The following is a 23,221-nucleotide window of genomic DNA, read 5'->3' as shown; positions in this document are numbered from 1 at the left end:
GGACGGCGCAGTGCTTGGTAAGCTGTGAGAAGGTATAAACAAAATAATGGTAGGTAGCCCTCCAGTTAATACTTAGCTTTTAATAGATACCTTAAAATAAAAGCCCATTAGATAATTGGTGAAAGCACGCTTGTGCAATGGTTAACTGTGCAGAAATTGGAATGTTATTACCACTTCCTAGATCCATGGTTTCCGGGGGTCCCCGCTGTCAGGGTGCTGGGTCTCCAGCTCTATTTGCACCTACTTGGCCTGAGCTAATCTTTACGCCCAGGTAGCAGAGCATTCGCCCTGACAAGGGTGACCCCTCTGAGCAGTTCCCCTGACAGCTCACTAGGATTCCTTGCTTTGCCCTGTTAGTCTTGTGACTACCCAGCTTTATAGTTGATAATTGATATGGTTGAAAAAATACATAAGTCCATAGGTGGGGATGTGAATCCCAGAAGGAAGTGAGACTCAGATTTTTACACATTTTCATAAGCATCAATGTTTACTTCTAAGAATTCATCTAAACCCCTTTTAAAACTGTCCACTGTTCCTGCTGTGACCAGGTCCTAAGGAAGTCTATTCCACAGTTTCACAGTTTTTACAGTAAAGAAACACTTCTGGGGACTGAACTTTTTGTTCTCCAGTCGGAGGCAGTGCCCCCTTGTCTTTTGAGAGCATTTTACATGGAACAGTTTTTCACCATATTTTTTGTATGGCCCATTTATATACTTGTATAGGTTAATCATGTCCCCCCCATTGACGTCTCTTCTCATAACTAAATAAATGTGTTTAGTCGATCTCCTCTGTACTTTTTCCAACTGAAGTGCATCCTTTCTATGGACTGGTGTCCATAACTGAACTGCATATTCCAGATGAGGCCGCACCTGCGCTTTGTAAAGTGGTAATATTACACACCTGCCCCGCGAGTCCATGCCTCGTTTAATGCATGACAATATCCTGGTGGCCTTAGAAGCAGCTGATTGACATTATATGCTGTTATTTAATCTACCATCTATAAGGACACCCAAATCCTTCTCTATAAGTGACTCTCCCAGTGTTACATCACCTAGGACAGTGATGGCTAACCTTGGCACTCCAGCGGTGGTAAAACTACAACTCCCAAGATGCCCCCCTTGCTTGGCTGCTCTCAGAACTCTATAGAAATAAATGGAGCATGCTGGGAGTCGTAGTTTCACCACAGCTGGAGTGCCGAGGTTAGCCATCACTGACCTAGGATATCTGAAGCACGGAGATTATTACTACCAAAATGCACAACTTTACATTTATCCAATATAGAACCTCATTTGCCAAGTTGATGACGATTCCCTCAGAGTGTTCAAGTCAGCATGTAGTATATGGACAGCTTCCATAGACTGTACAGTACTACATAGCTTAGTGTCATCTTCAAAAATATAAATGGTGCTATTAACCCAGTCCTCGATATCATGAATAAATAAATTAAATAATAGAGGGCCCAGCACTGAACCTTGGGGTACACCACTTATAACCCGGGACCATTCTGAATAGAAGTCATTGACCACAACTCTCTGGACACGGTCCTTCAGACAGTTTTCAATCCAATTACAAACTATATTTTCCAAGCCTATAGACCTTACTTTACCTATTAAATGTCTATGAGTGACAGTATCAAAAGCCTTTGCAAAATCCAGAAACACTACATCCACAGCCGTCCCTCTGTCTAGGCTACTACTCACCTCCTCATAAAAAAAAATCAGGTTAGTCTGACAACTTCTGTCCTTGGTAAAGCCATGTTGGTTATCACTTATAATATTATTTACAGCCACATACTCCTGTATAAGTTAAACTAACTGGTCTATAATTACCTGTGGAGGACCTTGATCCTTTTTGAATATGGGCACCACATTTGCCTTGCGCCAATCACTTGGCACTATACCAGTATCTAAAGAATCTTTAAAAATTATAAACAGGAGCACGCAATGACTGAACTGAGCTCTTTAAGCACTCTTGGGTGTAATCCATCTGGACCCGGAGCTTTGTTCACATTTACCTTATTTAACTTATCTTGGACGATATCTACAGGTAGCCAATTGAGTATATTACTGGATTTACTAACAGCCTCAGCACCACAGATATCAGCTCCTTTCTCTTCATTGTTTATACAGAGCTAAAAAAAACTCTGCCTTTTCCTTATCTTCAGTGACTACCCCCCCTTGCCATTATTTAGGGGACCTACCTGCTCGGACCTTGGTTTTTTAGCATTTATATATTTATAAAATAACATTTTATTTATTTTATGGTAGAAGCATTTCTGAAGCAAAACATGGTTTTACACTGGATTAGAGTACAAAAGTCGAGGTAACAGCATACTGACTAACCATTCCATCCATCATCAACACCATCTGCTCCAAATGATATCACTTATTTCTTAAAGCACATTTCTCCAATCCCCAAACTCCCCCCTTTTTCTGGATGTGTACCCAACCCGACTAATTAAATTCATTTCCTAAATGCTGGTGAAACAAAAAGAAAATGGAAATGAAAATGAAAATGAAATAGAAAATTCCCCACTAGGATAACTGGAATACTTTCAAATTACCCAAGCTCCCTTTCAAGTCAGTGAGTAGGTACCATTCCGTGAATTGAAAGTTTTTCATTATCTTTTGAATTTCAGTTTCGGAGAGCTGTTTACTAATGTACACCTTCCATTTTCCGAAGAATTGTGATGTTCTACTAGACTTTTGCTTTTCCGCATCCAATTGATCCATTAGCAAGAAGAATCTCATTTGTATTTGAATTTCTGAGATTGAGGGAGTCTCCGGCTGTAGCCACGAGTTCAATAAACATCTAAGTGCCACTACCAAAGCTCCGTCTACTAATTTTGGTACTGTCAATGTGTCCGGAAATACGTGAAACAGGACCACCAGGGGTTCAAGTGGCAGTTCTAAGTGCCATATTCCTCGGATCCAGGCTAGCATTTCCTTCCAAAAAACTTCTACCTTTGGGCACTCCCAGATACAATGATTCAGATCTGCTTTGGATAGATGGCACTTAGGACATTCCGTCAATCTATCAGTGAGGTTGTTTTTGAATGGCAGGTTAAAGGCATATATCGCCCTATGTAATAGATTGAAATGGGACTCTCTCCATTTTTCACATGAAACTGCTCTCCTCACTCTCTTCCATCCTCCCAAGAGTTTATCCCCACAATCACTAGAGTTCAAAAATGTTCTCCATCCCTGGAACCTTTTGCTAAGCATTTTAACATCCCCTTTTTCTCTCAGAGTTCCGTAAACTTCAGAGAGTGAAATTTTAATTTCCTTTTGTTTCACCAGGGCGTCAAAAGGGTTAGATACATATTCATATTGCAAGTCCCTCAATCTAGACCCGCAAAATTTCAAGACCTGATAGTATTGCAAAAATTGCTCCCTAGATAATCCAAACTTAACATGAAGCTCTTCTATCGACATATATCTGGGTTCCTTCTCATGAATTATATGCAACATTTTGTGGATACCTAGCCCTTTCCAAATTTGAAACAGCTTGTTCGATATGCCTGGGCCGAAATCAGTATGATTCCATAATGGCATATGCTTAGATGCCAGAAAAGATAAGCCAACAAGTTTTCTCGTCTCTTTCCAGGTGACCACCGTATCTCTAATCACTACTGAATTCTTTATATTCGAAGGTAAAGAGCCCAACCTGGAATGCAATAGGGATCCAAGGTCCCAACCTCCAGCCAGTTCCCTCTCCAAACTACAGTTAGAGTAATATGATGTCTTATTTAGCCAGTCTCTACAGTGTCTGAAGAGACACGCCAAGTTGTAGGTTCTTACATCCGGCAATCTTATCCCTCCTTTGTTTATGGGAGCCCACATTTGTTTTAAAGCTATACGCGGCCTCTTCCCAGACCAGATGAATTGCGTAAAAGCCTTATTAATACCTACTACGTCCGAATGTCTTAATAAAATCGGCATCGTCTGCATGGGGTACAGCAGTTTCGGGAAACTAATCATCTTGATTAGGTGGCACCTACCTATTACTGACAGTGGTAACGATTGCCACCTCTTCAGTTCCTGCTTCACCTGTGTGAATAGTGGCAGATAGTTAAGGGTATATAAAGAATGTGGCGTACGGCCTATATTAATCCCAAGATACGTGATGTGGTTTGTAACCAGAGACACCGGACAATCTCCTAGAATGAACTCTTTCCTACGGGGTCCCACCCCTAAAGTCATCAATTCACATTTGCTTTGATTTACCTTGAAGCCTGAGAAGGAGCCAAAGTTTCCCATGACCTCAAAGATGTTTTTAACATCTCTTTGCGGGTTTGACAAGAACATGATGATGTCATCTGCGAACAGCGAGAGTTTAATCTCCTGTTTACCAATGCGGATACCCTCAAAGACATCTATGGACTCCAGCAGTCTAGCTAATGGTTCAAGTGCGATATTAAACAATAAAGGAGATAACGGGCAACCCTGTCTCGTCCCCTTTAAAAGTGGAAAGGAAGTGGATAAAAATCCTGGTATAACAATCTGCGCCCTGGGGGATCTATATAGAGCATCGACATAAGTCCTAAAGGCTCCTGTAATTTGCATTCTGTCCAAAACATTTCCCAACCAACTCCAGCTTATATTATCGAAGGCTTTCTCAGCATCAATAGTTAACAAGGCAGGTGTAAGCATAGTGTTCTCCTTCCTGTTAACATGATCCAGCACAGATAGAACCTTACGGATGTTGAACACCGCCGATCTCCCCTTCACAAACCCTAGTTGAGATTTTCCAATCAGAGATGGTAAAATATCAGCCAACCTGTCCGCCATTATTTTGGAAAATATTTTGACATCCACATTTATAAGGGATATGGGATGGTAGGATGCAGGCTGAAAGGGGTCCTTCCCAGGTTTGGGCAATAATTTGATATGCGCTAAGTTGCTTGTGTCTGTTAGGTCTCGGCCGCCTAATATATTATTGTAATTTTCTACAAGTATCTGTGTTATATCTTCTCTAAGGATCTTAAAGAATTCTCCGGAAAAGCCGTCACATCCCGGGGCCTTCCCTGACTTCAAGTTTCTTATAGTGGAGACCACTTCCTCAGTTGAAATAGGCTGATTGAGTGAGGCTAGTTGGTCTGCCTTCACTCTAGGTAGAGAAACCTTATCTAAAAAGGAGGAAGGGGGAAGGGAGGCCTCCGGGTCCTTAGTGTATAACTTCTGGTAAAATTCTTTGAAGATCTCCACTACCCTCTTGGGTTCTTTTTGAATATGTCCCTGCGAGTCTTTTCATATCGGGAGTCGGATGGGTCCTCTTGTCCCTTTGGCCAATCGTGCTAATATTTTCCCTGACTTATTACCCAATTTAAATAACCTGGATTCTTTTTGGTATCTATAAATGTCTTCCCAACGCACAAACCAGAGTTCGTACTCTTTTTTCGTCATTCTCCAATTTAAACTGTTTTCACTTGTGGGATTGGCCAAAAAAGAGATGTACGCCTGTCTCAAGGACCGTGCATTTTCATCCAGATTTGTCCTAGTCTTCTTTTTTAGAGAATGCACATAAGAGATTATTCTCCCCCGTAAGACAGCTTTCGCCGTATCCCATAGCAGAGAGGGATTACTTCTATGTTCAGCGTTGTCCTGTAAGTACTCCAAAACCCACCCCTTTAGTAAATCCCTAAAATTTTCATTCTCTGACAGGAAGGAGGGGAATCGCCAGATAAAGTCTGATCCCTTCTGAGTCTGATCTTTTATGTCTATCTGTACTGGAGCATGGTCGGAGATTGCAATATCCCAAATTTTGGAGTGATGGGCTCTGCATTGGACAGAATTTGTCACAAAAATATAGTCTATCCTAGACCACGAATTGTTTGGTGAGGAATAAAACGTGTATTCCCTACCCTCTGGGTTCTCTAATCTCCAAAGATCTACTAGATTATTATCATTTATGAAGTCTGCTAGAACAGTGTCCCTAGTCCTTTGTGAAATGACCTTCCCGGATGTAATCCTTCTATCCTCCCTACTATCTATACCAGCATTCATGTCCCCTCCAACAATGTACTGTGACAAGGGATCTTGTCCAATTAGAGCACTCAACTCTCTGAAGAAGCATCAGTTTTCCCCATTAGGGCCGTATACATTAATCAAACATATTTCTCCCAAAGGAGATTGCATCTTCAATTTCTGAAACCTTCCGTTTACATCCGTCTCATGATGCAGTATTTTATAGTCTAAGTGCTTACTTATCAGGATTAGTGTACCTGCCTTCCCGGCTATGGATGACAATCCGACCACTTTCCCAACCCACATCTTTTCCATACGAAAAAATCTCCTTCAGCTAAGTGGGTTTCTTGTAACATAGCTATATCCGGTCTGAGCCGATGCAGATATTTAAGTACCATGTTACGCTTGGCTGGGGAACGCAAACCTCTGACGTTCCAAGATACTATTCGCGTCATATTATGTTCGCATGAAAAAGATATGTGAAGGGCCCTGCGGTACACATCCAGAAAATAACCCTCCCAAAATTCCCTGAAAACCCCTCAACAACATGAAAATACTGCCTAAAGGCAACTAAGTAACATTTCCCTGCCTGGGAATACATTATACAGTCACTAATCCTCCCTCCAAAATGAATAGCAAATTGACTTCACTTTTTTCCTACATATGCGCAATATTACACACGGAGTGTTTTCTATAATACTACCTCTAAACTCGGTCCCTGACCAATGGCAAATTAAATGGCTAGAATCTAGAAACCAAACTTTAGAACTTTCTGCTACCCTGAATTATCTAGAGAGCACCTCCTAGACTCATATTATCTATATATGGCTATCTATACATTCCTGCAGCAAAACAATGCGACTCCTTGCGCTAGAGTCAAGGAAAAAAAAAAAGAACAATACTGGTATACTTAAGTCCCTTGGGTCTTCATCCAGAGCCCTTGACGGCTCCTGCACCGTGATGAGTGTCCAAATCTCTCCACTGTCGACCCACATATCTCTTCGGGCTTGCACGGCGATCAGAATCTTCATCCCTCTCCCGGTTCCGCTTTCCTGAGCCCCGATCTGAAGAATCCATCTTGATCTGTAAGACTTCCGCAGCCTCCTCCGGGTTCGAAAAGGTCTGTGATGATCCATCTCCCTTGAATACTTTCAGCAGAGCTGGGTACAATAATGCGAATCTAGTATGCCTCTAGTAGTGTTCAGAGCAGATGGCTGAGAAGGCTCTCCGCCTCTTGGTGACCTGCTGAATAGTCCCCGAAGATGATGATTCTCGAGTTCCTCAACTCGACTGGTTCAGTGGATCTTTTGAAGTTGCGAAGTATGTTCGTCTTGTCTTGAAAATCAAGATATTTTACTATCACTTGTCTCGGCTTGCGATCAAAGCTAGCATCGTTATTGTCTCTAACACGCAACATATTTTTCAAATCGGGACCCAGCCTATGTTGCGCGTTCAACTTTGCAAGGCCCATTTAAGTCTAATCGCTTAGGCAGTTCTTGTTCGCATATAATGAGTAAGTCCTTTGCAGGAATCTCTTCTGACAGGCCAACGATCCGCAAATTATTCCTGCGGGATCGATTTTCAAGATCCTCCACTCGGTCCCACAGTTTCCTGTTTTCTTGCATAAGACCTCGGATTTGCGTGATACATTCCTCAGAGTACAATTCCAGGGTATGCACCCAATTTTCTACCTCTGTCACGCGCGTGTCTTGCTTTTGCAGCGCCTTGTGTATTTTCTGCATGGAGGTTTTCACTGACGCTTCCAGTGTGGCCTGTAAATCAGTAGCCAAATGCGCTGCCACCTCTATCGCCAGTAATTTATAATCAAGTCCTCCTGCTGCAGTTGCTTCTTGAGGTATCATAGCGGAGGATGAGCTCTCGTCACTCTCAACGCAAGGTGAGGGTGTGTCAGGCGCCATGTCTTCCTCCCTGGCTGTATCGGCGGGAACATCAGCCGTTGTCTTAGACTTGATTTTCTTGCCCATGGTGACGATGAAATGGTCCATCCAACACCTCCGGACCTGAGCAATCTCTCGGAACAGTAAACTGCTCCTGGAATGTTAATGCCTGGGCAATATGCCTCGGTTTTCAGTCAGGGATTCCGGAGCTGTCTCTCTCTGCTGCTCACATGCAGGCGCCGGAACCGGAAGTCAGCATTTATATATTTAAATAATTTTGGGGGATTTGTTTTGCTCTCTTTTGCCACCTGCTGTTCGTTTTGTATGTTTGCTAATTTTATCTCCTTTTTATAGATTTTATTAAGCCCTTTGTAATCTTCAAATGCTACAGCGGACCCCTCAGATTTGTATTTTTTTTAAATGCCCTTTTGTGTCTTTTATTGCCCTTTTTACAGTATCTGTAAGCCATGGGGGTTTTAATTTTAGCCGTTAATACTTGTTACCTAAAGGAATACGTTTTTTAGTGCAATTACTCAATGTGGATTTAAAGCTCTCCCATTTATCCTCAATATTAATATGTGACAGTAGCTTCTCCCAGTCTATGCCCTGAAATGCTGCCCTCAACCCAGGGATATTAGCCTTTTTTTTTTAATTCAGTGTCTTTGCTCTGCCTGACAGAGTTTGCTTCTTATAGTTTAGGGGGAATATAATTATATTGTGGTACCTAGTGTTTCTCGAACAGTAACATTTTCAACAAGCTCTGCATCATTAGAAATGACCAGATCCAACAGAGCATTGCCCCTAGTGGGAGCTTCTACAAACTGGCCCATAAAGTGGTCCTGCAGCAAGTTGAGGAATTTTCTACCATTTGCGGCTGAGGCAGAATCATGAACCCACTCAATGTCTGGGTAGTTAAAATCTCCCATTATAACCACTGTACCTGCCTGTGCAGCCTGCTCTATTTGGTTATACAGTTGTGTTTCTATCTACTCTGTTAGGGGGTCTATAGATTACATCAAGTATTATTTTTTCAATGTTTATATCCCTTTGTACTTCCACCCATAAGGTTTCCACATCCTCACCATCCGCACCCACAATTGCCTCTTTCACACTTGTCTTTAGATCACTCCTCAAATACAGGCACAAGCCACCACCTTTTCTATTGACCCGGTCTTTCCTCAGTAGTGTAAAACCCTCAATATTTACAGCCCAGTCATGCGAAGAGTCCAACCATGTCTCAGCCACACCAACTACATCTAAGTGTTCTACTAGTACCATAGCCTCCAGCAAAACCCAATTTTCTAGCTAGACTTCTGGCATTTGTGAAAATACATTTCAAATTACTATGACCTGTAAAGTGAATATCTGGGATTTTTTGGTTACCTTGGTTGATGTTTGTATGTAACAGGTTCTTGTTACCAGCATTTCTATTTTTCATCGGTGTATAGTTCTGCCCAGTCTTCTCCCTACGTTCCTCACTAACCCCAGCCCCCACTAAATCCCCACTGTCACCTCCTATATCCCACTCTCTATCTACACTATCTACTCCTTTTCTGACCCCCCGCCCTTCCCCCAGATCCTAGTTTAAACGCTTCTACAGCCATTTAACCATTTTTCCCCCAGGGCAGTTGCACCCTCCCCATTAAGGCGCAGCCCATCTCTACTGTAGAGCCTGTAACTGACCGAGAAGTCGGCCCAGTTCTCCATGAACCCAAACTCTTCCTTCCTGCACCAGCTTCTGAGCCACTTATTTAACTCCCTAAGCTCCCGTTGTCTCTCTGGTGACGCTCATGGCACTGGTAGTATTTCTGAAAACACTACCTTGGAGGTCCTGGACTTGAGCTTCTCTCCTAGTTCACTAAAATAATTTTTAAGGACCTTCCATCTCCCCCTGACTTTGGTGCCTCACTCCTTATGGACCGCTCACTCAGTTGGCCACTGTGGAAGGGGTGTTAGACCCAGAAACGTGTCTGGCATACAGAGTGAGCGTGGACAAAGAAAAAGGAAGCCTGGAGCCAAAAGAAATAAAGTAAGAAAACCTGCTTGAATCCAAAAGCCGGAAGAGTAATCCAAAAGCTGGAAGAGCAGTCACCAAACAGTGACATCATTAAAGCGTCTACTCGGTCCCCCGGACAACCAGGTTACGTGGGACGCCACGTACGGCCAGCACATCACGTAGCACGCTGTGAGTGCACGGCCACCAGGATACAACGCTGCGGAGAGCAGTGAAGAGAGGTAAGACTGCGCTTGTTTGCGAGCATTACAGAATCTATGAAGCAATCATAATCAGTTGCACTGTGGAGTGAACACTTTGGATTTAGCTGACACTTGGTACCAGTTGTGTCTCTTACACGCTACGGAATCCAGCGCAGCATAAACATTGTGCACTGTGGTTTAGGTATACGAGCAGTATCCACGTTTATCCACGTATATTTATAAGACATTGCTGGCACGCTGTTGTATACACAGAATTTGGGACTTCAATACACCCATAAGAATTCCTCCCTATTGTAGTTTCACATGCATTTGCATAGGTATATGTGTGTCTACATGTATGTTTTTATATATTTTTTAGGGGTTTGTTTTTAGAATAATTAGTCCATTATTCGTTACTATCTTGTGTTTCCCTTCTGAGTGTGCCCCTTCATATAGCTTACACCTCCTCTTGTTTTCTGAGGTCCTGAGGGTGAGAACCTTATCCATACTGTGAGGGGGTGAGCTGCTGTATTCTTGCAAGTCTTTCTCACACATCTTTACTCTTGGCCTTATCACCAATAACACACTAGCCAGGGGAAAGTGGGGCCAGCCCGCCACCCGGCAACCTTCACTAAGGAATGGCAGTTAACTAATTCCTTCTCCTATACAGCCTTTTGAGATACATAGTGCATAGTTAAGCCACTTTAGCTATTGATATCAATGGAAGTGCACACTCACTGTACATTAGCAGTGAAGCATAGTGCACTATAACATTAACCCTTTAGTAATGAACCATATTACGGTATGGCTTAAACCTGTTTTGCAGTGTCGAGAGGTTGGAAAATTAGTCTATTACAAACAATGATCAATGCTGCTGGAGAAATCTGAACTTTTCGATCACTGCTGCCACTAAATTCCACCAAGCAGTTGGATACCTATTGATCGGTCATTGGTCGCATATTCTAGTGTTATGCCATTAATGCCTGTCATGTGACAATCCTTTTAATGTAGTATATGCTACTATGGTTTTTATTTCAAAAAGCAGAATGCACAATTTTCAGCTTCTAAAACATTTCAGTGTTGGATTGTCAGATTTTCTAGGTTTTCAACAATCAGATTAAATACATGTAAAGTCATAATAAATGGCAGCCAATTCCATTCAAAGCGAATGTTAAAATGAATATATTATTTTAATTACAGAAAGTATAATAATAGCTAGAATTCATTGTTCATCCTGGAATCTAATTGCCTGTCATGACTTGCTTACTCATTTTCAGCTCTAGCAGGATTGAGCAGTCCAAAATGTGGCTGCTATCTTGACAGCACTCACTAAACTGCTGCTGTCAGGTCTTGCCAACAAAAACTTCTTCTCTGAAAATCGTCTGGTATTAGTGGGCTAGACTGCAGCCTGTCAACATCTTCACTTTGAAAAGCTGGTAATTAAATTCCAGGCTAACAGCATGAATCGAGCAGATGCTTCTCAAATGCTGTTTAATTATATGAACTTGTCTACATGGTTAACATGAAAGTTATAAACATAGTTAGTGTCAAACTCCAAGAAGCATCCACTATACCTAGGCCAATTAAATTATATCTAAACAAAAAAAAGCGGGTTTCAAAGTATGAAGCTTGGAATAAAAGCAAATTAACTTTAAAAATGAGAACATTTGGTAAGAATTTTATTATAGTGCTACATGCCAGCAATTACAGGATAAATGGGCAGGGATAACAACAATTTTGAATACATAGAACATTCAAAAATGTCAATTTGAGTGGACATTTCTTCCCTATATCCTAAAGGCCTCCATACACATTAGAGTATTGTCTGCCAAACCCACCATTTTCAGGTAGGCTGGATGATGGTCTAATGTGTTTGGCCACAAGTCTTGGTTGCCATGCGGCATCCTCATAAGCAGGAAAAAGTTTGTGTCCTTTGACTGCACAGCTCAAGCAACTTTAAAGAGGACCTTTCACCACTCCTGACATGCCTGTTCTAATAGCTTCATGCATTCCCCATCTAGTAACCATTCTGGAGCATCTATTCTTATGGCTCTATGTTGTACCATTCCTGTATTATTTCTACTAGAAGTTATGAATGAATTTCTAGCAGTCTGCAGTAAGGGTACAGAGGGGTGTTAACCAGTTGGAGGGGGGGGGGGTATACCTGCACAGTCTGACTCTATCCAGTCGGTGCTGCCATTGTGCAGGTACACCCCCCTAACTGGTTACCACCCCTCTGTAACCTTACTGCAGACTGCTAGCAATTCTTTCATAACTTCTAGTATAAATAATTAAGGAATGGAACAAGATAAAGTCATAAGAATAGCTGCTCTAGAATTATTAGATGGGGAATGCATGTAGCTATTAAAACATGCATGTCAGGAGTGGTGACAGGTTCTCTTCATGACCAGCCCTGATAAAATGACCCACGAGTAGTCTAATCTCAGAAGGAAAAAAAAAATCTTGGTTTAGTATTATCTGTTACACTTTTTCTACATTAGTAGCTTTTTATACGTAAGAAGTATAGACTGGTCTATAGTGACAAAACCAACCAAAGGGTTCAGGGAATTCAATATTGATGACCGCTCCTCAGGATTGGTCATCTTTATTTGAAGTGCTTGCTATGCTGTTAGGAAGCTACAGAGCTCACCAGACCGCTGCAGCCTCATCAAACAGCGGATCAGCTGGGGTGACGGGAGTCAGACCTCCACCGATCATATACTGATGACCTAACCTGAAGATAGGCCATTATGAATGAACTCTTGGAAAACCCTCTTAATTCGGCCAGAGACACAAATGTTATTTCAAATATGATATGTCTGCACCATTTATCTTATCTTATTTCATGCTAGGATATGCTCTCAATGTCTACCTCTGGGAACCACAATTATACCACTTAAATGTTTCTTGATTAAATAGTGTAAACATTTTCCACAGCGCTGTACAGACATTATCGCCGTTAGCATATTTCCCCAATGGGGCTTACAATCTGAACTGTCACATACATACTTAGATTGTCAGCCCCATTGGGGAGAGCTTGATGCTGATATCTGTAAAGCGCTGCAGAATATAGTAGCGCTATATAAGTGCATAAAATCAAATAAATACATGCTGAGGCCGGTTTCATCGAAAGCCAAATGACCTATTACGAGTATGTTTTCGCAGTCTGGAGTAAATCCCATGCAGACGAACCCCACATCTTGGCAGGACTAAAGCCCAGGACACTACGGCTGCAAGGCAACAATGTTAACCACTGAACTGCCATTTTGAAACACGTATATAAAGATATTTTCCATATGGGATCTGAATTATTTTGCACTATACTAATCACCCGGGTTGGAATGTACAAAGTCTAGTGTCTACAGTAAGTACTATACACTGCAAGATTACAAGCACACCAGACAGATTATCTGTATTGTGATTCTAAAGTCAATTATTCTAAAAAAGCCTGCTCCTGGTCCCTTTAAGAGAGCACTTCACTGAGCAGATTATATACTTCATATATGCAGAAAACAATACAGCAAGGATAGAAGTTTGTACCACATGGCAATTCCACTCCAATTCCAATTTGTATTAAACAAGGTCACTTATTGTCTCCTTAGAAAGGGAAGCTTAATGGCATGTAAATTGCATTATACAATAGCTACCATTATCTATAGCAACATTTTTCAACTGGTTTCCAAGCAGTGCCCAAGTTTACAGTGAATTGTAAAGAAACTGATAAAGCAGTAACTTACGTGTCATATACATTAAGAAGCCAGTTCAGACACATGTCAACGCAGAGAGGCACATTAACCAGGTCCTTGTTTTTCTCTTCCAGGCCATCACAGATGGTGGTGAGGATGCTGATGATTTCAGGAACAGACAATAGTTGTTGATTTTGATTCAGTTCATGCTGCTTGAAAACACTGTGAGTGGTGCTCAGTTCCAGAAGATCCACTGGAATCAAAAAAATATATAGATAACTATTGTGGATGTGGATACAAATCTGATTTGTTCATAAATAGAAAGTACATGGGGATCATTGAAACTTGGTAACACAGCTAAGGCTTCTACATATCACATTTTGGCTTTACATACAGTACATTATCCATAAGCCAATTTTTTTTTGCAGAGCTTAACAGTATAAAAAAAGGCAATAGGATACTCTTTCCTATACATTTGAGAGAAAAAAAGGTATACTGTGGTGGATGCCAAAAACACAATCTTTTGGAATCTATCAGGTTAATAGGAGGTCTATGGATCCTTCTGCCTGAATAGTGTGGAACACAGGGAAGGAGGGGATGTAGCTGCAGTTTTTTTTCTCAATCTCTATGCCTTTGCCTGGTTTTTAATTTGCTCACTTACTCTAGAAGTATTGATGTCACTCCACCCAGTGCTGGAATCACATCACTATTTGGCAAAGCTATGCATATCTATTATGAGACCAGAAATAAAATACACAGAAAACGAAAAAGAACACCTGGAAAACATAATGTGATTGAGCTGAGAGCTTGAGAACATTGGAGGAAAATTATCAAAACTGGTGTCAAGTAGAACAGGCTTAGCAGCCAATCAGATTCCACCTTTCATTCTCCAAAGGAGCTCTGAAAAATGAAAAGTGGAATCTGATTGGTTGCCATAGGAAAGTAAGCAAGTTTTTCTTGACACCAGTTTTGATAAATATCCCCCATTGTGTGGTACAGGCAGTGTGTGGGCAAATGTTATCTTCTTGGACAGCAACGTCTCCGGTGTCCAAATTGGCAGTAGGATTGGTTCCACGATGTCTTGGACATAAAGGCTCATCAATGTCCCCTCCATGAATACCAGTGGAAACTGCACTGGTGGCTAATGGCATCCCACACCATGACACCTGGTGTTGAGGCTGTGTTACTTCAAACTATGCATGATGGCAGTAGGTGCTTTTCAGCCCTCCTGAGAACCTGCTTTCATCACTGAACACTACTGTTTGCCATTGATGGGCGCATCAGAGTCCACGTTGAAAAACCTTGGAATGACCACAGGAGGATATCTGCATCTGTATGACCATTACCATGTCAGAGTGGCAGCCTGTGTCACAGCAAGGGGAGATGCCACCCAGTATTAATGTGACCTTGACTCAACATATACCTTTCTGCAGAACCCAAAATAAAGGGTGCACCACCTTGGCTTTGTGATTATTGACCAAGCAACACTAGCAGTTTATACTTTGTCAATCTCAGCTCAATCACATAAAAGGGGTTGTCTCACTTCAGCGAATGGTATTAATCATGTAGATAAAGTTAATAAAAGGCACTTACTAATGTATTGTGATTGTTCATACTGTCTACTTTGCTGGTTTAATTTATTTTTCCATCACATTATAAACTGACCGTTTCCATGGTTACAACCATCCTGTAATCCAGGTTAGTGCTAAAATACTATAGGAAAAAGTGACGGCCTCTCTGGTAGCCGGGAACAAGGGAGCCTTCCAGTGGCACAAGTATTTCTAGCCCTGGGCATCCCATACACAGTTATAACCCATTCTTCTTACTCTGGGGGCATCTGTGAGGGGGCATTTGATACACACCAAAAAGGAAACTTAAAAAAAACATACAATGCTAAAAACTTGTGTTTTCTTCAAACTTTTTTAGAAGTGAAACACTTCCTGCCTTGAGTATACAAAAAATTGGGGCCAATAAAACTGACCCATCCACTTTAGTGATTACTTGGCATAGTTTGGATTATAGATGGATTTTCTATGGCTAGACTATTTTCCATTCCATTGGTCATCATTTATTAACACAATGAAAAGTCAATGACAATTAACTGTAAGACTGTCCGACATTTATGAGCTGTGTAGATCATATATCACTAACAGCAGGGGTCATCTTCGAAAGTTTAAACTACGAAGCAGAAAACAAGTGTCTTACAAGCATTATTAATGGCATGTACAAGGGTGTTTAAGGCAATCCTATACATAATGTCAAAAGATTTTAGGAAAATTCAGATCATCAATAGAACTCAGAAGCACTCTTTTGGCATACTGTCATAGCAGCGTGTATGTGTCTGGAACCTTCAACTAGGAGCCTTGGCTTGGTGTCAATACTAAATTAAACTAACAAATGTCACTGCATTATGGTAATAGAGTTTGACAGGTCTGCGAAAAACCATAAATCACTTCAAGAATGAAAGGCAAGTGTCTTGGGGAGGGCAAGTGCCTGGACTTGACAGAGGGTCATTTGCTCACTTTGAACATAGAAAACCACTTAATGGTTTTGATGGTAACTCGTGCAAAGTTACTTGTCCTGCAGCACAACTGCTGTATTTGAAATTTTTAGAACAGCTGACATCACAAAAATAAATGCTTCTCAAATACAAACATTATAGAACGTTTAAAAGAATACACCCCCAATGTCAAAATAGCTGAAAACCTGAGATAAATTCTGAATTCATGAATAGGCCAGCATTGGATTTTCACCACTAGAGCTTTTCCCTAAACTTTTTTTATCACTTAACAGCATCTTTTTATTCTCAGTTGTTAAGCAGTTTTCTTTGTTGCTTTAGAGATCATACCAATCATGTCAAGTCGCACCATAATTTACACAATGTACATCACTTGAGTTAGCAAAAGAGCTATAGTTTAGCAGTGGCTAATCTTGTAGCAAGAACAATATGACTAATGACCACTGAAGACTCATGGGAAGAAGAATCGAATTTAAGAAACTAAGAGTCATTGCTAGGTTTGAGATAATTAAATGATGCATGACACTATGAATAAGTGCAAAAACTGGAGCCAAAAAAGGTCTAATAACTGTGAAAGTCCACCACATTTAGAAGTAGGAGTCCTTATCACCGCAACCTCCACAGTGGACTTCCAAGAAAGTTATTCATTCAAGCAAGTTTGGCTGGAATAAGGTACCAGTGATGGAAGATATGTTGGGAGATCTCCCAATGCTTAACCCCATGAGAGATTTTCTATGTTCAAGAAAGGGCATGTGGCCTTCATGGAGAACTGCTTTTGAAAATGTTGCTCTCAGGATTGTATATGTGAGAATTTCATTTGTTGGTCCTCAGGGAAGAATGTCACATATAACATGGAAATCTCTTTAGCCATTCTAGCAGATAAAGAAAAGTAGATGAAGACAACTTTCTGAAAAGCAAGGGATTGAACCTCCGATGTGAATAAAGCTTGGCAAATTCAAATACTGTAAAGGTAAACAATTGACAATCAAGAACTCAGACATCCATTTTCTAATTACACTCTATGGGGGTCATTCACAGAGGCTTTACATCCTTTTTTTTTATGTGTAGACACAAATGCTACAAATGACATTTTCCTCAAAGAACTGTGATTTTTTATGTCTTACGGTACTTTTACACTTGCATTTTTCTTTTCCGGCATAGAGTTCCGTCTTAGGGGCTCTATACCGGAAAATAATTAATCAGTTTTATCCCCATCCATTCTGAATGGAGAGTAATCCGTTCAGGATGCATCAGGATGTCTTCAGTTCAGTCTTTTTGACTGTTCAGGATGGAGATAATACTGCAGCATGCTACGGTTTTATCTCCGGCCAGAAAAAAAACTGAACACTTGCCTGAATGCCGGATCCGTCCTTCCGGTCTGCGCATGCGCAGACAAAAAAAAAAGCGAAAAAAAAGAAATGCCGGATCCGTTTTATTCTGACTCATCAGGATCCTGATCAGTCTTACAAATGCCATCAGTTGGCATATGTTTTGCCGGATCCGGCAGGCAGTTCCGGCGACTGAACTGCTTGCCGGATCACTCTGCCGCAAGTGTGAAAGTACCCTAACACCTTTAATATAATTTACACCAGAAAACTGGAGTATATGACAACTGAAACCTTTGCCAGCTCCTACCTTTCAGGTTCCTGCGCTCGGACCTCACAGATGAAACAAATTTGTTAAGAGTACTTTCACACTAGCGTTATTCTTTTCCGGCATTGAGTTCCGTCCGGAAAAGAACTGATCAGTTTTATCCTAATGCATTCTGAATGGAGAGGAACACTTGCTGGAATTCCGGATCCGGCATTATTTCCCATTGAAATGTATTAATGCCAGATCCGGTACCAAGTGTTCCAGAAAAACGGATCCGGTTTTCTGGTCTGCGCAGGAGAAAACCTTTAAAAATGTGAAAAAAATGGATCCGAATCCGGTAACAAATGGTATCCGTTTGCACATGGATTTCCGGATCCGGCAGGCAGTTCTGGCAACGGAACTGCCTGCCGGATTCCTCCTCTAGTGTGAAAGTACCCCAAGACATCTGCACCTTGGATTCATCTTTTACCAGCAGGCTATGCACCAAGACTGGCTGTGAAATGCCAGTCTTCAGTAAACTGACCCCCTGTGTGGTAACAGACTGTAAAGAGCATATTTACTATCCAATCTAACAGTATATGACGACACATACTGCAAAGTTAATATAACAGAACAGTTGTATGTAAAAGTTCATCTAAAATTTGATGTCATTTTAAAATTGTGTATTGTTTGCCTGTATTTCTCTGGTATGTTAACTACAAGAAGAAGAAAATGGACAAAGGAAAAAAAAAAAAAGATCATAAAAGTTGAATAGAAAAATGAATTGCACAATTATGTTAGCAAATTTGGTTTGAACTGTTCCCAACACTAGCGGAATTCTTTTGTTATATGTCTACTTTATATACAGGAACATCATTCAAGTCCATCATTTGCCGACTCTCGACTATAAATTCCTGCTTTTTATATCTTTTTATACATAACTGACACATTCATTCAGAGCTGACGAATGACTTTAGTGCTTAAACAAGGGTAACTGGTTTTGCGGTATTAAGGCAGGCACATTTAGACGGACTCAGAATTGGAGTTTGTACCAGACAGAAAGGCCGCACAGCCCTCCTTAGTACATCAAGCTATTCATGTGTTTTACTGTAACATTCTTTTTACTGGCTAAAGGACATTCAGTTCTGATTGATTTATAAGCTAGTTTTACCATCCAGGTATGTACTGTAATTCTTAGCACATTTATGGGGACATATGTGAAGTACCACTATATGGTTTCCTAGTATACACGTGACAGAAGTTTAAAAGCTGCAACCGGAAATCACATTGAATTAAGATATTTAATCTTGAATAAAAATCAATCCCATTCAGATTATCTATCCATTTCAAAGCCAAATAATTATTGTTAAAAATGTCCAGCCCATAAAATATGCACAATGAACAGTCTGACGTGACTACTACCACAGGTGCGGCCAGTGGCATACCTTGCGTAAAGACAGGTCACTTTAATGCTTTGGGGCAGGCATCCTAAAACTGCGGCCCTCCAGCTGTTGCAAAACTACAACTCCCAGCATGCCCGAACAGCCTACAGGTATCAGCCTATAGCAGGGCATGGTGGGAGTTGTAGTTTTACAACAGCTGGAGGGCCGCAGGTTGAGCATGCCTGCTTTGGGGCCTATGGTTGGAGGAATAGACCATCACTGAACTACTTTGCCTGCTTGTGTCATTCTTGGTAGAGTAGCTACCTGTGGCTGCCACTAGGGGCATACAGATTTATAAAGTTTTCGTACAGTATAATTAGTATATAAATCAATATGCGGTAGCTCCCTCTACTGGCTGCTGAATACAGCAAAAAAATAAATGCCAATACAGGTGCCAATACAGGTGTATTATGAAATTAACTGGAAGATAATTTTAGACCTAAAAACAGAATGGCAGACAAACTTCAATATCAGCCTTGTAAATATCAGGTTTCTAGGTAAATGGAGTCCATTTTGTTTTGCTGTGGGGGTCTACAATTTACGGAGAAGCTGTATCTTCTTGTAGTGAACTATGTGGCCCAATGTAGGTTTAGTCTCTAATAGTGAGATACATTTAGCAAAATTACCAAGAGAACCTATTTCTGCTACTAGATTTGATCACCTTAGGGATATGCTAAGCACTGATGTGTGTTGCTAAAAAAAAAGCTACCCGAGTATCTGGATATCACTTCGGCATCTGGCTATCCTTTGCTTAAAGATTAAACATAGTTCAATACTAGGACAAACAAATGTAACCAGGGAATTAAAGAGATTTTTACAATATAAATGTATGACCTGTTTATAGGTAACACCTTAAATGTTTGCTGGGTGAGAGCCCAACCATTTATTCCATTTCTGATGCCCCCACCCCCAGTGTATTTTCAATGGTGCATGTGTGGGTACTGTTCACTACAAAAATGCAATAACAGCTGAGAGCGCTCATTTGGTAAGGGCCTCTATGGTGTCACCAATCACTGTTGATTAGTAATGTTATTGTCCACACTCAAACCAATTCTAAAAATTCCTACAACATTCAGAATCTGGGCAAAGAGAGACAAAGGAGCAACTGTTACGGAGATAGATAGATAGATAGATAGATAGATAGATAGGAGAAGATAGATAGATTAGATAGATAGATTAGATAGATAGATAGATAGATAGATAGATAGATAGGAGAAGATAGATAGATTAGATAGATAGATATGAGATATCGAAGGGTGTGGCGGCTCACCTGCTTGAGCAATATTGAATATTTTTTAGTCTGAATAAATAATTTACCACTATCACTGCACCATAGTCCGCCGTATCTGCTGATTCCATATATAGAGTGCCTGTCTATATATTGTAGGATCAAACTTGGATTGTAGGATCAAACTTACCAGGAAAGATTAAATTACCTTCACATGTATAGCTTGGAAGAAAGAAGAGACAGAGGGGATATGATAGAAACTTTTAAATACATAAAGGGAATCAACAAGGTAAAAGAGGAGAGAATATTTAAAAGAAAAACTACCACAAGAGGACATAGTTTAAAATTAGAGGGGCAAAGGTTTAAAAGTAATATCAGGAAGTATTACTTTACTGAGAGAGTAGTGGATGCATGGAATAGCCTTCCTGCAGAAGTGGTAGCTGCAAATACAGTGAAGGAGTGTAAGCATGCATGGGATAGGCATAAGGCCATCCTTCATATAAGATAGGGCCAGGGGCTATCCATAGTATTCAGTTTATTGGGCAGACTAGATGGGCCAAATGGTTCTTATCTGCCGACACATTCTATGTTTCTATTATTGTCTTTTTCATAGATATGAGATAGATAGCTAATGAGATAGATAGAATAGATAGCTAATGAGATAGATAGAATAGATAGATAATCCAACAAACAAAAATAACAGCAGCACAGTTAATAATGATGTTGGATACAATCCCTCTAGGAGGCAACAATCCACAGATAAATCCCAAAAATAAATGACGAGGTAGCACTCCAATTCCCGTAAAAGGGTATTTGACCCATTTATTTCCCCAGTAGAAACATTTCAGCACAGCACAATGAGGCCTTTGTCTTTGCGCATATTGTTGATCAAAACTATGTCAGGCCCATCTACCCACGACAAGGTGGCTTTACACAAAGGAGCATCCAGCTATTGTGATATTCCTGATTAAAACCCCCAAGTAGGTGGGCAGGAGTGCTAGGTTCTCAGGGGATGCCACTCCCCTATATACACAGAAATAAGCAAAAATGAACTAGCAGCTCCATGTTTTACTTTGTCTCATAGTAAGTAGAGCAGTCATGCATTTAACTTTTTTCACATATTTACCATTTACTTGTGTCGTTGTACATACAGTGGTGTGCTGCTACTTCTAGTTCTACATAGATAGATACATAAATAGGATAGATAGATAGATAGATAGATAGATATGAGATAGATAGATGATAGATATGAAATGGATAGATAGATAAATAGATGGATAGATGATAGATATGAGATAGATAGATGATAGCTATGAAATGGATAGATAGATAAATAGATGGATAGATGATAGATATGATATGGATATATAGATGATAGATATGAGATAGATAGATAGATAGATAGATAGATATTAGACTTTAGCAAAATCAGAATGCAGCACACTGTAGCAAATGGGTGCAGGTCAGGACAGTATGGACCAGCACCTAGGTCGCTGCTGACTCTGGGTGAATAAACCACACGCTTTTTTTGAAATTTTTGGAGTGCTGCTGGCCTTCTTTCTTCTTTAGATAGCTAGATAGATAGATAGATAGATAGATAGAGCAGACTGTGCCAGCAGTGTGACCAGGAGGCCGTGGAGGATAAGGCTCATTTTCTGCTGCAGTGCCCCAAATACTCAGCAGTGAGGGAGACTCACTTCAGGAGACTGTCTGATCTCTGCCCAGACTTCACCTCCATGGAGGAGGAAGAGAGACTCTCCATACTGCTGGGGGAAGAGGAGAACACAGCGGCCATAGCAGCACAATATAGTACTGCCTGCCATAGACTGAGAGGAGCCTGATATACCATCGACTCCTATACCCCCACCCTGTATATGTCCTCATCCCCCAACCTTACCCAATTATTTCCCACTTGCTTTGGCAATGCTAAAATGTATTTAGTCCTGCCAATAAAGCTTATTTGATTTGATTTGATAGATAGATAGATAGATGATAGATATGAGATAGATAGATAGATAGCTATTACACTTTAAGAAAATTTAGTTAATCTTTCATTTTCAGATCCACAAGATTACCAGAAGCTCTTTATGGTTTATAGCTCCCATCAATGATTTTTTGCCTCAAGCTGTGATTCACATACATAGAAAATCATTTCCAAATTGCAGTTGGTTGTGAAATTATTGTTTTCCATAAACAAAATGAAATCAATCCTTCTGCAGACCATCTCTAGGAGATTAAGCTGAACTGGTAAAACACGCCACAGTAATAATGAAGTAACAAACCTTTCAAATAAGAAATGATTGCTTAGCGCATAAAGCGGCTGGGAATTATAGTAGGACTCATAATTCTGGTCTGTTCTGTCTCTAATTCACATTGTTTGCATTTCTGCACTGGCTGCCTCTAATATCAGCAATATTGTAAAATGTAGAGAATGAATTCAGATACACATCAACAAATTAGCCTTCGCTCCCTCAAAATAACACTAAATGGAGAGAACACACAATAGAACCCCCAATTACACTGCATATATTGCTGTGTGTCTAGTTGTGCGCATTCTTACAATGAGGTTCCTATTGGCTGCTGACTACTCAGTCATCGACATTCATTAGGGCCACGCATTCAGGCTTCCTAATGCAACGGCGGGGCACCGGAACGATGTCTCCCTGCCCCGCCGGCACAATGATGTAACCATCATCGCGCCACCTGAGCCAGGAA

General features: G+C 40.7%; 1 protein-coding gene across 6 annotated transcripts in view; it reads right to left on the bottom strand.

The window, feature by feature from the left end:
* LOC122934420 (utrophin-like) overlaps positions 1–23,221 on the bottom strand; it is a 616,199-nt gene that overhangs the window by 88,886 nt on the left and 504,092 nt on the right. For all 6 annotated transcript variants that reach the window (XM_044289868.1, XM_044289864.1, XM_044289866.1 and 3 more), the window contains one exon: positions 13,798–13,999. In XM_044289868.1, coding sequence (XP_044145803.1) covers positions 13,798–13,999 — 202 coding nt within the window. The remainder of the gene's footprint in view (positions 1–13,797; positions 14,000–23,221) is intronic.

The sequence above is a fragment of the Bufo gargarizans genome, chromosome 4 (genome assembly GCF_014858855.1).
Source record: "Bufo gargarizans isolate SCDJY-AF-19 chromosome 4, ASM1485885v1, whole genome shotgun sequence".
Classification (NCBI taxonomy): domain Eukaryota; kingdom Metazoa; phylum Chordata; class Amphibia; order Anura; family Bufonidae; genus Bufo; species Bufo gargarizans.
This window is presented reverse-complemented; position numbering and strand designations above follow the sequence as displayed.